At 50.1% G+C, this 15,231-nt stretch overlaps 1 protein-coding gene across 2 annotated transcripts in view; it reads right to left on the reverse strand.

The window, feature by feature from the left end:
* Window positions 1-15,231, reverse strand: part of LOC140402403 (cyclin-dependent kinase-like 1) — a 76,112-nt gene that overhangs the window by 10,045 nt on the left and 50,836 nt on the right. For both annotated transcript variants that reach the window (XR_011938134.1, XM_072490158.1), the window contains exons 3-6: window positions 8,551-8,623; window positions 7,709-7,799; window positions 5,937-6,137; window positions 4,789-4,871 (exon numbers count right to left, since the gene is read on the reverse strand). Coding sequence is in view for 1 of the 2 variants with exons in the window: in XM_072490158.1 (XP_072346259.1) it covers window positions 4,789-4,871; window positions 5,937-6,137; window positions 7,709-7,799; window positions 8,551-8,623 (448 nt within the window). In the remaining variant the exon portion in view is untranslated. The remainder of the gene's footprint in view (window positions 1-4,788; window positions 4,872-5,936; window positions 6,138-7,708; window positions 7,800-8,550; window positions 8,624-15,231) is intronic.

Consider the following 15,231-nt stretch of genomic DNA (forward strand, 5'->3'; position numbering starts at 1 on the left):
AGGATCCAGTTGCAGAGGGAGGAGCCAAATCCTAGGTTTTTGAGTTTTGATATGAGCTTGGACGGGATTATGGTGTTGAAGGCGGAGCTGTAGTCAATGTGGTGAATGGAACTACTGTTAATTCACCAGTGCACTGTGATATCATGTTACTGCTGTATCGTGTTACGTTATGTGTTTAACCCTGTGGGCTCCACCTATGGGCCATTGTATGACTTCATCCACAGGGGGATATGTCGGGGCATGTACGGGCTCGCCCATGGCTCCACCCCTTACAGGAAGTATAAAGGCAGCTGACCTGCGGGGCCGCATTCGTTGTTGTACCGGTCACAGGCAGGCTCAGTTCTAAGCTGATTAAAACCACGGTTTACTTCTCAACGTGTCTCTCAGTGAATTGATGGTCGCATCAGTCAATGAATAGGAGTCTGAAGTAGGAGTCCTTGTTGTCAAGATGCTCCAGGAATGAATGTAGGGCCAGGGAGATGGCGTCTGCTCTGGACTGGTTGTGGCAGTATGAGAGTTGCAGTATACAATTTGAATTGCATTCTGGGAGTACGGAGTTGATGTGACTCATGACCAACCTCGCAAAGCATTTCATAATGATAGATGTCAAGGCCACCGGACGGTAGTCGTTGAGTTCATTGGGGAGGTTAAGGACATTAAGGTCATAGATCAATCATAGTTTCATGTCCTGAATCAACTGCAGTGCTACTCCCTCGCCTAAAGGATTAGGGCATTGGTAGCACAGCATTAGGTGTAGGGTTAGGATTATGTCCCCAAGCTTCTCTGCAGAAACAACTGGCCATCTTATCTGCCTCACTGGCCTTGATGTGTGAAGAGGCTGCCTACCAACCAGTCGTTCCAGCTATGAGTTAACCAACTTCAGGTGCAGAGGCACTTGGGATATTACAGGTGGCCTCAGCATCCCTGGGTTGGTGGAGAGAAGGTTGGTAGGGTGGTGGGGAAATGATAGGGGAGAAATGGGAACCAGGGTTCTGGCTCCTGGTCCACCATCCACTCTGTGTAGGTGTATGCAACCCAGATGAAAGCAAAAGCTGATGTGACAGTGAAGCTCTCCCCCGTTGATTGGCCCACCAGCATCCACTGTCTCAGCTGACACTGGGGGGGGGGCTGCTGCCAGCCTATAAGAACATAAGAACATAAGAACTAGGAGCAGGAGTAGGCCATCTGGCCCCTCGAGCCTGCTCCGCCATTCAATGAGATCATGGCTGATCTTTTGTGGACTCAGCTCCACTTTCCGGCCCGAACACCATAACCCTTAATCCCTTTATTCTTCAAAAAACTATCTATCTTTATCTTAAAAACATTTAATGAAGGAGCCTCTACTGCTTCACTGGGCAAGGAATTCCATAGATTCACAACCCTTTGGGTGAAGAAGTTCCTCCTAAACTCAGTCCTAAATCTACTTCCCCTTATTTTGAGGCTATGCCCCCTAGTTCTGCTTTCACCCTCCAGTGGAAACAACCTGCCCGCATCTATCCTATCGATTCCCTTCATAATTTTATATGTTTCTATAAGATCCCCCCTCATCCTTCTAAATTCCAACGAGTACAGTCCCAGTCTACTCAACCTCTCCTCGTAATCCAACCCCTTCAGCTCTGGGATTAACCTAGTGAATCTCCTCTGCACACCCTCCAGTGCCAGTACGTCCTTTCTCAAGTAAGGAGACCAAAACTGAACACAATACTCCAGGTGTGGCCTCACTAACACCTTATACAATTGCAGCATAACCTCCCTAGTCTTAAACTCCATCCCTCTAGCAATGAAGGACAAAATTCCATTTGCCTTCTTAATCACCTGTTGCACCTGAAAACCAACTTTCTGCGACTCATGCACGAGCACACCCAGGTCTCTCTGCACAGCAGCATGTTTTAATATTTTATCATTTAAATAATAATCCCTTTTGCCGTTATTCTTACCAAAATGGATAACCTCACATTTGTCAACATTGTATTCCATCTGCCAGACCCGAGCCCATTCACTTAGCCTGTCCAAATCCCTCTGCAGACTTCCAGTATCCTCTGCACTTTTTGCTTTACCACTTATCTTAGTGTCGTCTGCAAACTTGGACACATTGCCCTTGGTCCCCAACTCCAAATCATCTATGTAAATTGTGAACAGTTGTGGGCCCAACACTGATCCCTGAGGGACACCACTAGCTACTGATTGCCAACCAGAGAAACACCCATTAATCCCCACTCTTTGCTTTCTATTAATTAACCAATCCTCTATCCATGCTCCTACTTTCCCCTTAATGCCATGCATCTTTATCTTATGCAACAACCTTTTGTGTGGCACCTTGTCAAAGGCTTTCTGGAAATCCAGATATACCACATCCATTGGCTCCCCGTTATCTACCGCACTGTTAATGTCCTCAAAAAATTCCACTAAATTAGTTAGGCACGACCTGCCCTTTATGAACCCATGCTGCATCTGTCCAATGGGACAATTTCCATCCAGATGCCTCGCTATTTCTTCCTTGATGATAGATTCCAGCATCTTCCCTACTACCGAAGTTAAGCTCACTGGCCTATAATTACCCACTTTCTGCCTACCTCCTTTTTTAAACAGTGGTGTCACGTTTGCTAATTTCCAATCCGCCGGGACCACCCCAGAGTCTAGTGAATTTTGGTAAATTATCACTAGTGCATTTGCAATTTCCCTAGCCATCTCTTTTAGCACTCTGGGATGCATTCCATCAGGGCCAGGAGACTTGTCTACCTTTAGCCCCATTAGCTTGCCCATCACTACCTCCTTGGTGATATCAATCCTCTCAAGGTCCTCACCTGTCATAGCCTCATTTCCATCAGTCACTGGCATGTTATTTGTGTCTTCCACTGTGAAGACCGACCCAAAAAACCTGTTCAGTTCCTCAGCCATTTCCTCATCTCCCATTATTAAATCTCCCTTCTCATCCTCTAAAGGACCAATATTTACCTTAGCCGCTCTTTTTTGTTTTATGTATTTGTAGAAACTTTTACTATCTGTTTTTATATTCTGAGCAAGTTTACTCTCATAATCTATCTTACTCTTCTTTATAGCTTTTTTAGTAGCTTTCTGTTGCCCCCTAAAGATTTCCCAGTCCTCTAGCCTCCCACTGATCTTTGCTACTTTGTATGTTTCACTATGGAAGTGATCTCCAGTTCAAGGATCTCCTCCAGGACAGGATGAAGCAACTTGGTGGAGGAATGGAAGCAAGGCATTGACAAGAGGAAAATTATAACAGGGACACACTTTAAAAAACATATTTTAGTGTCGTAAAGCACTTTGGGACATTAATATGGTGCTTTTCACCTCAAACATGAATTTTATATGAACGTCAAAAATTCACGCCCAGGACTGAGTGTAAATTCATGGGTGTGACCTTGGCTGTAACATGTGCCTTAGTGGTTAACATTTTCACCTCCAACTCAGAGGCTTGAGCATATAATCCAGGCTAACATTCCCAGCGTAACACTGTGGGAGTGCTGCACTGTCAAGACACGCTGGGTGGTGTTTAATGAAAGTGACGGAGGTCTCGGCCACCGGGTGGAGAGTCCCATGTCGTTTTGGGGAAGGTCCTCTGAATAAAGTACCAATACGGCACATTGGCAGGGTCTTCGCCAGGATCAAGGATTCTGGGAGCAGATATCCCGCCTGCCGAGAGCTGCCAAATGGTCAGAGGCCGGCAGCGCTTCGTTGCTCAGCAGTGCTGCCAGGGAGGTGGTGGCTGCTGCTGGTATTGCACCCAGCCGAGGATTGCTGAGGGACCCAGGCAAAGCTGAGTGATAGCAGGAGGGGGGATGGGTGGTGTCAATAAGTGTAGGGGGATGGCTCCCAGCGGCCTTCCCCCTTCCCAATGCCAGGTTCCTCGATCAGGCAACCCCACCCCCAGTATCCTACCAGCTCCTAACCTAATAAGTCCCGCACCTGCCATAAGACATAGGAGCAGAATTAGGCTATTCGGCCCATCAAATCTGCTCTGCCCGTCAATCATGGCTGATATTTTTCTCATCCCCATTCTCCTGCCTTCTCCCCAAAACCCCTGATCCCCTTATTAATCAAGAACCTGGGTGTATACCAGTGGCAGTGGGATAAGGGCCTTAAGTGGACATTAAATGCTGGCCTCGAGCCTTCCTGCCATGGACCTAATTGATGCACGGGTAGGAAAGCAAAGAGGACCCCACCCACCACCCTCTCACCTGATTAAATGACCTCCGCACCAAACTCACGACAGGAGCGGGCATTACATTCCCCCCATTGCTTTTCAGATATGAAGTTAAACAGAATCCCTAAGAAACATCACAAGGTACTTATTTCAATGTTGAGCAGGAACTTAGGGTCCTGGCCAATATTTATCCCTCAAAAAACGTCAATAAAATAGACTATCTTGTCATTCCATTGCTTTTTAAAAAATAAATTTAGAATGCCCAATTTTTTTTCCAATTAAGGGGCAATTTAGCCCGGCCAATCCACCTAACCAGCACATCTTTGGGTTGTGGGGGTGAGATCCACGCAAACACGGGGAGAATGTGCAAACTCCACACGGACAGGGACCGCGGGGCCGGGATTCGAACCTGGGTCTCAGCGCCGTAGGCAGCAGTGCCAACCATTGCGCCACTCTGCTGCCCCATTCCATTGCTTTTTGCGGGGTTGCGATGTGAAGAATGATTGCCACAGTTTGTACAACAGTGACTAGACTGTCACCGCATTTCATTATCTGTAAAGTGCTTCGGAACATCCTGAGGCTGTGACTGGCGCTATGCAAATGCAATCGTTCGTTTCCCGTACCATGATGTCAGGAACAGGGATGTTGACTCCACTGAAGAACTGGTTGGTACTGAATACCTTTTGGTGCCGAGGGATGAGATCCCCTGGAGGAGCAGAAAAAAAACATCAGAGTCCCTGTGAAGAACGTGACCAAGGTACAATGATAAATGTCACTGTCCTGCCCCAATATTCACACACCCTCACAGCCTGTGGATGGTCAGGACTGGATGGAGCAGCATACTAGTACCTTTAAACCAGCTCAATAAACTCTCAGGAGCATCTTAAAAGTCAATACTGAGTCCTGATATTACAAGTCGTTCCCCCCCCCCCCCCCAACACAACAACGTATTGAGGTCTTGAGAGCGAGGGTAACCAGGCTGCAGCCTTTGCTGACACCAGTTAAGTGTTTTCCAAAGATGTTGCAAAGATGTAGGGTGGTAGAGGTGGTAATGGCTGTAGGGTAGGGTGGTCACAAACGAACCTCCAGAATACTGAACTCCCCCCGGAAGCCCCTACGTTGTGTCCCAGGAAGTGAGCGCTTTAAGATCAAGAAGCCAACACTTTACTCCAATGCTATAATGTAAAGGGGGGAGGGGGGCAAAGCTTCTGTGGGGCTCAGAGTGGTATAGTGGCATGTCAGGAACCACAGCTCAGATTAGGGTGGGGGTCACAACCTGGCGCCCCAGACAGGAATGGGCTGGGGTTCATCAGTCACGATGGGAATCCAACACACTTGGTGGGAATCATACACACTCGAGCTCAGCAGCTATGTTGGGGGGAAATCAGACACCCTAACGAAGTTAAATAATTGTAATTCCTGGAAGCATTTGAGAAGAAACTGCCAGACATAGAGGTGTCCGCTGTCAGACAGGAGCCAGACCAGCTGAAAACTAGACTGTCCAGTATAAAATCAGACCAATGGCCCCCCCAGGTAAGGGGTAAAATACTTCAAATAGACAATTACGATCTAGGCTAATCTGCCTCAATTATGACATTCTTGTCCCAAAGATCCAACCAGTTATGGCACCCCTTCACAGCATTAATTGCTTATGCAGTATACTCTCTATTTATTCATCAGCGTGACCCGTTGGACACAACAAATGCTATCAATGTCGGAGATACCCTCAGCAACAGACATGACTGGAAAGGTCCCAGCATCTGCAACTTACCCAGCGTCCGCCTAATTAGATAGAGCTGGTCGACATCTGACCGACCAGGCCACAGAGGGTTTCCCGAGGTGAGCTCAGCAAAAACGCAGCCTATTGCCCAGACATCCACCGGGGCGCCGTACTGCGTGTCTCCGACAAGTAACTCTGGGGCGCGGTACCAGCGAGTTGCCACATAATCGGTGTAGTCATCCCCTGGACCAGCTGGAACACAACGATTAACTTTACAATGTCAACATGTTACGGTCAGCAACAAGCCAGTCACACCTCCATAATGTAAACAGTAGGGGTCCTAGCAGCGGCATCTACCCGAAGTAGCCTGGGCTCCTCGGACAGCTGAGCCCACCAGCTCAGGTTTACCGACTGCTATATTTCTCCTACTTTTAAGATGAACGACTTATAGTGACTTTCATGACCTTGGGGTGTCCCAGGATGTTTTACAGTCAATTGACCACCTGAAGAAGCAGACAGGGACTCAGTTTAAAAGGCGGTAACCTCCAACAGGGCAGCACTCCCCCAGTACTGGCAATGGGAGTTTGAGCCCAACCTATGCACTTAAAAAACAAAACGACTCCCAGATTTTCAACATTACAACTGTGACTAAACCTCAAAAGGTTGTTCATTAGCTTTAAAGTGCTTTGGCTGTGAATTCAAAAGAAGTTTAATTCAACAAGGCCACAACGTAGCTCACAGACCCAATTAGGGCGACTGATCTCATCGGTCCCAGTCCGGGCCGGCTTTTAGGAGGTGATTTTTACTAGCAGGGGAGCTCATTTTCCGCGAGTCCCACGGGGAGTGAAAGTTGCTGTATAAAGACAAGTTCGTCCTTTATTTCACTGGTCAACACCTCCAAACTCAACCCAGCTCCGACCAACTAAGGGGAGGAAACGGGTGTGGCATCATGACCCTTCCCAATTCCTAACACTGAATTATTGTTCATGCACAACCCAACCTCCTACCACACACTCAGTGTTAACCTATATTACTCTCCTTCACCACCGTTACAGGGGCGAATCTGAATTTCATGGCAGGAACAGTAGGTGGTAGTTAGGGGAAAATTTAGGGTTGTAGAAAACTATTTTACATCATGATAATTGCAAGGTGTTAGAATTACTGGCCTGACTGAAATACAAGATATTTCTGCTCAGTGTTTTAATCCGTCAGGTTTTCATAATTTCAGATTCAGGACCACAACATCCTGACAAGTGTCTTAAAAACTAAATGGGCGGGATTTGTCACACCCCCTGTGGCATATTTTACAGCAGTGGAGACAGCCTGCCATTGGCCGGAGGCGAAATCTTCTGGTCCCGCCAGTCAATGGGGTTTCCCGTAGTTTGCACCCTCCACTGCTGGGGAAGCTGCGATGGGGGTGGGCGGGGGGCTCGCCGTTGGCATGACTGCAAGATCCCTGGAAAGTCCCACCCAATATGCTGTTACTTAGAACATTGTTGCTGTAAAAACTCTAAAAACGAGGTGGCCCAAGAAGGTAAATTCAAAAGAAGTTTAATTCGACAACAAAAGTAAAGGTTGCAACGTAGCTCACAGTCGCACGGGCCCAATTGGGACGACTGATCTCGCCGGTCCCAGTGCGGGCTGGCTTTTAAGAGGCGGTTTTTACTAGCCTCAGCTAATGGGCCTCTGCCCACTAGCGGGGGAGCTCGTGTTCCACGAGTCCCAGGGTGGCATCAATTAGGGTGTCGCCGTGGGTCTTGTGAAGGTTATTACTGTTGATAGCGGCTCCGGCATCTCGGGATAGAGAAGGAAAACAAACTCACTCAAGATTCTCGCAAAGCCAAAATCGCAGAGCTTGATGACTCCGTGCTTGGTGATGAGGATGTTCTCCGGTTTCACATCTCTGTGGATGCACTGGCGATAAATACAGGCACTGAGAATTAGCCAGCAGCAGCGCAAAAGGAAAGAGTAACTCGTCACACCGAGACTCGGCACCATTATGCATATCGCTCAACTGAACGCCAGTCAGGGCGCAATTTAGTCTCGAGCCCAAAGGCCTGAAGCACGAGTCTAAACGTATTGCTGTTTGACACAGAACGCCCAGTGGCCATTTTGTGCTGTGGACCTGGGGCTCCCACAAAGAACCAAACTTGCGCAACCCAACTCATCTCATTCAGAGCTAGTCCCACCCATTACTGGGTTAATGGTAAAGTAGGGGTAAGGGGCTATGGTCCCAGTGTAGGGGTAGGGTAAGGGGCTATGGTACCAGTGTAGCATCCCAGAGGTCAAGTTGAAATCCCATCATGGAGAGGTTGCAAAACTGCATGGAACCCAACACCAGAAACTGACCACGAAAGCTGCTGGAACATAGTTAAAGAGTCAAATGAATCAAATGAAATCATTGCCTCATCGGTACAGTGGATTGTCTAACAGTTCGTTGACAAATTACACCAGCCAAGCCTTTTTGTAGGATCCTAAAGCGCAGAAAGAAACTACCTAGCCTGCCATGCCCCCTTGAAATAACTATCCAATTAGCCCCACTTATTTCCCCAATTTCCTTTTGAAAGTTACGATTGAACATCCTTCCGCAACACTCTGTCAGCCACAACTTAAATTGCTGCTCATCCCTGCTGCCCTTTTAGAACATTCTTTCTTCCACACTTACATTGTGCTTATGACAGAAGTTGACAGCCTGCAGTGTCTGCCTTATGATGCTCTTCACGTGATCTTCTGCAACTCTGAAAAAGAGACAAACAACAGTCCCGTTAATCACACCTCCCATCAGACCTAATCTCTTACCTGGCACGGTGGCACGGTGGTTAGCACTGCTGCCTCCCAGCACCAGGGACTCGGGTTCAATTCTGGCCTTGGGTGACTATCTGTGTGGGGTTTGCACATTCTCCCCGTGTCTGCGTGGGTTTCCTCCGGGTGCTCCAGTTTCCACCCACAGTCCAAAGATGTGCAGGTTAGGTGGGGTTACGGGGATAGGGTGGGGGAGTGGGCCTAGGTAGGATGCTTTTTCAGAGGGTCGGTGCAGACTCAATGGCATCCTTCTGCACTGTAGCGATTCTATGGATTAACATGGGACTACAAATCCACAGCAATGTGGTTGACTCTTAACTACCCTCTGAAATAGCCTAACAGGTCTGGGCAACAGATGCTGGCCTTGCCAGCAATGTCCAGGCCCCATAAGAGTAAATGGAAAAAGTTTAAACTGGACCAGCCCAAATGCGTCAATGTAAGAGGAGCTTATGTGGTTCTGTTTTTTTTTTAAGATGTCATGTTGCATTATTTAAAGCAGCAGACACCAGCTGCAAAGAATCTGGTATTAATAGTCACAAAGGTCTCCTTTCACTTGACAATTTAATTATCCTTTATACTGATGCCTTCTCCAGTCAGCACTCCCGTTCTTTGCGAACAAGATGGACAAGGTACAAATTAATTACTGTAACACGAAACTAACGAGGCAGCAGTTAGCTGGGCACAGCAAGAAGGGCACAGATTGGCTTCCACGGAGCAACTGCAGGGAAGATTCTAGAACCGTTGGAAAGTTAAATCAAAACTTTATACCCGCCCCACCTGTCCATTTTCTCCCTTCCTCTTCTGAAACCTTTTCCTGGTGTCTGGAATCTCATCCTAGTCGCACATAATAATAATCTTTATTGTCACATGTAGGCTTACATTAACACTGCCATGAAGGTACTGTGAAAAGCCCCGAGTCGCCACATTCCAGTGCCTGTTCGGGTACAGAGAGGGAGAATTCAGAGTGTCCAAATTACCTAACAGCACATCTTTCGGGACTTGTGGGAGGAAACCGGAGCACCCGGAGGAAACCCACGAAGACACGGGGAGAACGTGCAGACCCCGCACAGGCAGTGACCCAAGCCGGGAATTGAACCTGGGACCCTGGCGCTGTGAAGTGACAGTGCTACCCACTATGGTACCGGGCAGCCAATATATAAGAAACACATGAACAGCATGCAACTTGGGAAGAGGAATCATATCCCATGTCCCATAATGCTCTGACCAACATTGCACAGATGCACGAAGGCGCACCGATACGAATATGCTCAGATGCACGAATGCTCACAGATGCATGCATGCACACCGATGCATGTATGTGCACAGATGCACACACATTATTCTTTTTTTTTTAATTAAAAAAATAATAATTTTTATTAAAGTTTTCACAAAATATCAACAACAAAATGTAAAAGGAACCCAATAAAATTAAATACAAAACAAAACAACCCAGTGCCCCCTCCCCCTATACATAAATAATATATTAACACCCGCTGAAACACATAGCAAATATATACATCCCCTCAGATCCCCCAGTATAGACAAATTAAATAAAATAGAACGCCCCTCCCCCCGGGTTGCTGCTGCTGCTGACCAGTGTCTACCGTTCTGCCAGGAAGTCGAAAAGTCGAAGAACGGTTGCCACCGCCTGAAGAACCCTTGCACCGATCCCCTTAAGGCAAATTTCACCCTCTCCAATTTAATAAACCCCGCCATATCGTTGATCCAGGATTCCACGCTTGGGGGCCTCGCATCCTTCCACTGAAGGATGCTACCAGGGACGCAAAGGCCAGAATACCGGCCTCTTTCGCCTCCTGCACTCCCGGCTCCTCTGCAACCCCAAATATTGCGAGCCCCCAGCCCGGTTTGACCCTGGATCCTACCACCCTCAATGCAGTCCTCGCTACGCCCTTCCAAAATTCCTCCAGCGCTGGGCATGCCCAGAACATATGGGTGTGGTTTGCTGGGCTCCCTGAGCACCTAACACACCTGTCCTCTCCCCAAAAAACGGCTCACCCTTGTCCCGGTCATGTGTGCCTTGTGCAGCACCTTAAACTGTATGAGGCTGAGCCTCGCGCACGAAGAGGAAGAGTTCACCCTCCCTAGGGCATCTGCCCACGTCCCCTCCTCGATCTGCTACCCCAACTCCTCCTCCCACTTACCTTTCAGCACCTCCACCGAGGCCTCCTCCTCCTCCTGCATCACCTGGTATGTTGCCGAGATCTTACCCTCTCCAACCCACGCCCCCGAGAGCACCCTGTCCTGTACCGTGCGTGGCGGCGGCAGCGGGAATTCCACCACTTGCCGCTTGGCAAACGCCCTTACCTGTAGATACCTAAAGGCGTTTCCCAGGGGGAGCCCGTACTTCTTCTCCAGCTCACCCAGACTCACGAACTTCCCATCCACAAACAGGTCCCCCCCACACACACGTTATTCGAAGACACACTGAATAGTGAACACAAGCAGGTGCCTGTTGTTTTTCTTTCCTCCCACACCCGTCGAACCAGAGAACCTCTGGTGTGTGTGGCCAATACCAGCTACTTGATCCAATTAGTGTCGATCGGAATCTTCTGTGATCAGAGGGAATTGTTTTTGGTGCCTTGGCGGTTGCTTGTAAATCTTGTGGTTCGGTATTGCACCTTAATCCATCTGCAACCCGGGGAGGGTTGGGTGGACATCAAGTCAGAACACCTCAATATTGTGCCAGAACACGCACACCACTGTTAAATCAATAACTATAGTTTAGGAAGTGGCTCAGCAGTTTTATAGAGCCTCACATCAGACCCCAAATGTTTTCTCCTCTGCTAGAAAATCAAGAGCAAGGGGACATAATCACAAAATGATCTTAATGTTACAGCTAAGCCATTCAGTGAGTGAAGCACCCAGGAAGCACCTGCTTGTATGAAAGGGTAGTGGAAATCAGAAAGTTTCTGTCCAAGAGGCCATGGATCAGTTGAAATGCTCAAGACTGAGATTGCGAAGACAGACTTCCGGTTGCGGCCGCACGTTTCGGCAGCTCACGCGACAACGGACTTTCGGGCTCTCCAGAGGAGCCCCAACGGAGCTTTTTTCGATTTAATCCCGTGTGGGAAGGTGCAGTGAGGTCCCCCCTCACAAGATATGGCAGAGATCAGCGGTGGAACGACGGGGAAAGAGGCCCTGGAGCAGAGACCAAAACGAGGGGAAAAAGGCAAGATGGCGGAGGGCGGAAAGCGAGCAGCGTGGGGGCCAGACCAGCAGGAGTTCCTCAAGCGATGTGTGGAGGAGCTGAAAATGGAGGTGCTGCTGCCAATGCTGTTGGCGATCGAGGGGCTGAAGGAGACCCAGAAGACCCAGGCGGTGGAGCTTCGTGAGGTGAATGATAAAGTGAATACCAACGAGGATGAGATCCTGGGCCTGGCGGTAAAAATGGAGGCGCACGAGGCGGTGCACAGGAGGTGGGCCGAGAGAATTGAGGTCCTGGAGGAGAACAGGTCGAGGAGGAAGAACCTCCGGATTCTGGGTCTTTCCGAAGGAGTGGAGGGAGCTGATGCCGGGGCGTACGTGAGTACGATGCTCCATTCGCTGATGGGTGCGGAGGCCTCTCCGACTCCCCTGGAGCTGGAAGGGGCTCACCGGGTCCTGGCGAGGAGACCCAAGGCTGATGAGCCGCCAAGGGCGATAGTGGCAAGGTTCCATCGCTTCGCGGACAAAGAAAGTGTGCTGAGATGGGCCAAGAAGGTGCGGAGCAGTAGATGGGAGAACGCGGTGATCCGAGTATATCAGGATTGGAGCGCGGAGGGGGCAAAGAGGAGAGCTGGCTTCAACCGGGCCAAGGCGGTGCTGCATAAAAAAAGAGTCAGGTTCGGCATGCTGCAGCCTGCGCGACTGTGGGTCACTTATCAGGACCAACACCATTATTTTGAAATGCCAGAAGAGGCTTGGACCTTTATTCAGGCGGAAAAACTGGACTCGAACTGAGGGGATGTGGTTGTATATGGGGTTGTAAATATGGGTACAGAATATTTCATGGGTGGGATGATGGATGGGGATGTGGGTAGAGTTCTGGTTAAAATTCCTAAAATTTCCCTTTTTCTTTTCTGTAGACAAGATGATGATGATGGGGAATGTGGGCGTCGGTGCTGGAGGGAGGTGAGACTCGGGGATGAGGGAACTGGGATAATGGCCGCAACAGGAGCTGCACCATAGGGGGCGGGGCTGGTTCAGGAAAGCGCGGGCTTTTTCCCATGCCAAAAGCGGGGGGGGGGGAAATGGAGGAAGGTAAGGAGGAGGAGAGACTCCCACACGGGGGAGATCAACGGGAAGGCGGGGGAAGCCGGGGTCAGCAGAAGTCAGCTGACTCCCGGAAGTAATATGGGGGAGCAAAAGAGCTAGATGTGGATCTAGCGGGGGGGGGGGGGGGGGGGGGGGGGGGGGAGAGAATGCTAGGGTTGCTGCTGCACTGTCCGAGGGGGAACTGAAAATGGAAGATGTGGTCGGGGCGGGGGTTCCCCGCCTAGGGGACTGGAGGGTGCGGGAGGCGTGAGCTGTTCACGTGGAATGTGAGAGGCCTAAATGGGCCGGTTAAGAGGGCCCGAGTGTTCGCGCACCTAAAGGGACTGAAGGCAGACGTGGTCATGCTTCAGGAGACACATCTGAAGGTGGCAGATCAGGTCAGGTTAAGGAAGGGATGGGTGGGACAGGTGTTCCATTCGGGGCTGGATGCGAAGAATAGAGGGGTGGCAATACTGGTGGGAAAGGGGGTGTCGTTTGAGGCCAAGAACATAGTAGCGGACAAGGGAGACCGATACGTGATGGTGAGTGGTAGGTTGCAGGGGACAGAGGTGGTACTGGTGAATGTATATGGCCCAAACCGGGACGATGCTGGATTCATGAAAGGGATGTTGGGGCGTATTCCGGACCTGGAGGTAGGGAGTTTGATAATGGGTGGGGATTTTAACACGGTGCTGAACCCAGCATTAGATCGTTCCAGATCTAGGACGGGGAAGAGGCCGGCTGCGGCCAAGGTGCTTAGGGGGTTTATGGATCAGATGGGGGGAGTAGATCCGTGGAGATTTGCCAGGCCTTTGGCCAGAGAATTTTCTTTTTTCTCCCATGTACATAAGGCCTACTCCCGGATAGATTTTTTTGTTCTCGGCAGGGCATTGATCCCGAAAGTGGAGGGAACGTGTATTCGGCCATAGCCATTTCGGACCATGCCCCGCACTGGGTGGAGCTGGAGCTGGGGGAGGAGAGGGGCCAACGCCCGTTGTGGAGGTTGGATGTGGGACTGCTGGCAGATGAGGAAGTGTGCGGGAGGGTGCGGGGGTGTATTGAAAGGTATCTGGAAGCTAACGACAACGGGGAGGTGCAGGTGGGAGTAGTATGGGAGGCGCTGAAGGCAGTGGTCAGGGGAGAGTTCATCTCCATCAGGGCTCACAGGGTGAAGAGAGAGGGCAGGGAAAGGGAGAGGTTAGTGGGGGAGATTTTAAGGGTGGACAGGAGCTATGCAGAGGCTCCTGATGAGGGACTACTCAGGGAGAGACGAAGTCTCCAGACGGAGTTCGACCTGTTGACCACAGGGAAGGCAGAGGCACAGTGGAGGTAGGCACAGGGGGCGATATATGAATATGGGGAGAAGGCGAGCCGGATGCTGGCACACCAGCTCCGTAAGAGGATGGCAGCGAGGGAAATAGGTGGAGTCAAAGATGGCAGGGGAACTACGGTGCAGAGTGCAGGGAAAGTGAATGAGGCTTTTAAGGCCTTTTACGAGGAACTGTATAGGTCCCAGCCCCCAGGGGGAAAAGAGGGGATGCGGCGATTCTTGGATCAGTTGAGGTTCCCAAGGGTGGAGGTGCAGGAGGTGGCTGGTTTGGGGGTGCCAATTGGGGTGAAAGAGCTCGTTAAAGGACTGGGGAGCATGCAGGCAGGGAAGGCCCCGGGGCCGGATGGGTTTCCGGTGGAGTTCTACAGGAAGTATGTAGACCTGTTAGCTCCGTTGCTGGTAAGGACCTTCAATGAATCAAGGGAGGGAGGGACCCTGCCCCCGACAATGTCGGAGGCGACGATCTCTTTGATCTTGAAGACGGATAAGGACCCACTGCAATGTGGGTCGTATAGACCGATCTCGCTCCTTAATGTAGATGCCAAGTTGCTGGCACAAATGTTGGCCATGAGGATTGAGGACTGTGTCCCGGGGGTGATTCACGAGGACCAGACGGGATTCTTCAAGGGTAGGCAGTTAAATACTAATGTGCGAAGGCTCCTAAATGTGATAATGATGCCATCGGTGGAGGGAGAAGCGGAGATAGTGACAGCCATGGACACGGAGAAGGCCTTCGATCGGGTAGAGTGGGAGTATCTCTGGGAAGTGGTGAGGAGGTTTGGGTTCAGGGGAGGGTTTATCAGTTGGGTTAAGCTCCTGTATAAAGCCCCGGTGGCGAGTGTGGTCACGAACCGGCGGAGGTCGGACTATTTCCGGCTGTATCGAGGGACGAGGCAGGGGTGCCCCCTGTCCCCTCTGCTGTTCGCATTAGCAATTGAACCTTTGGCCATGGCGTTAAGG

Source organism: Scyliorhinus torazame, chromosome 25 (assembly GCF_047496885.1).
Source record: "Scyliorhinus torazame isolate Kashiwa2021f chromosome 25, sScyTor2.1, whole genome shotgun sequence".
Lineage (NCBI taxonomy): Eukaryota > Metazoa > Chordata > Chondrichthyes > Carcharhiniformes > Scyliorhinidae > Scyliorhinus > Scyliorhinus torazame.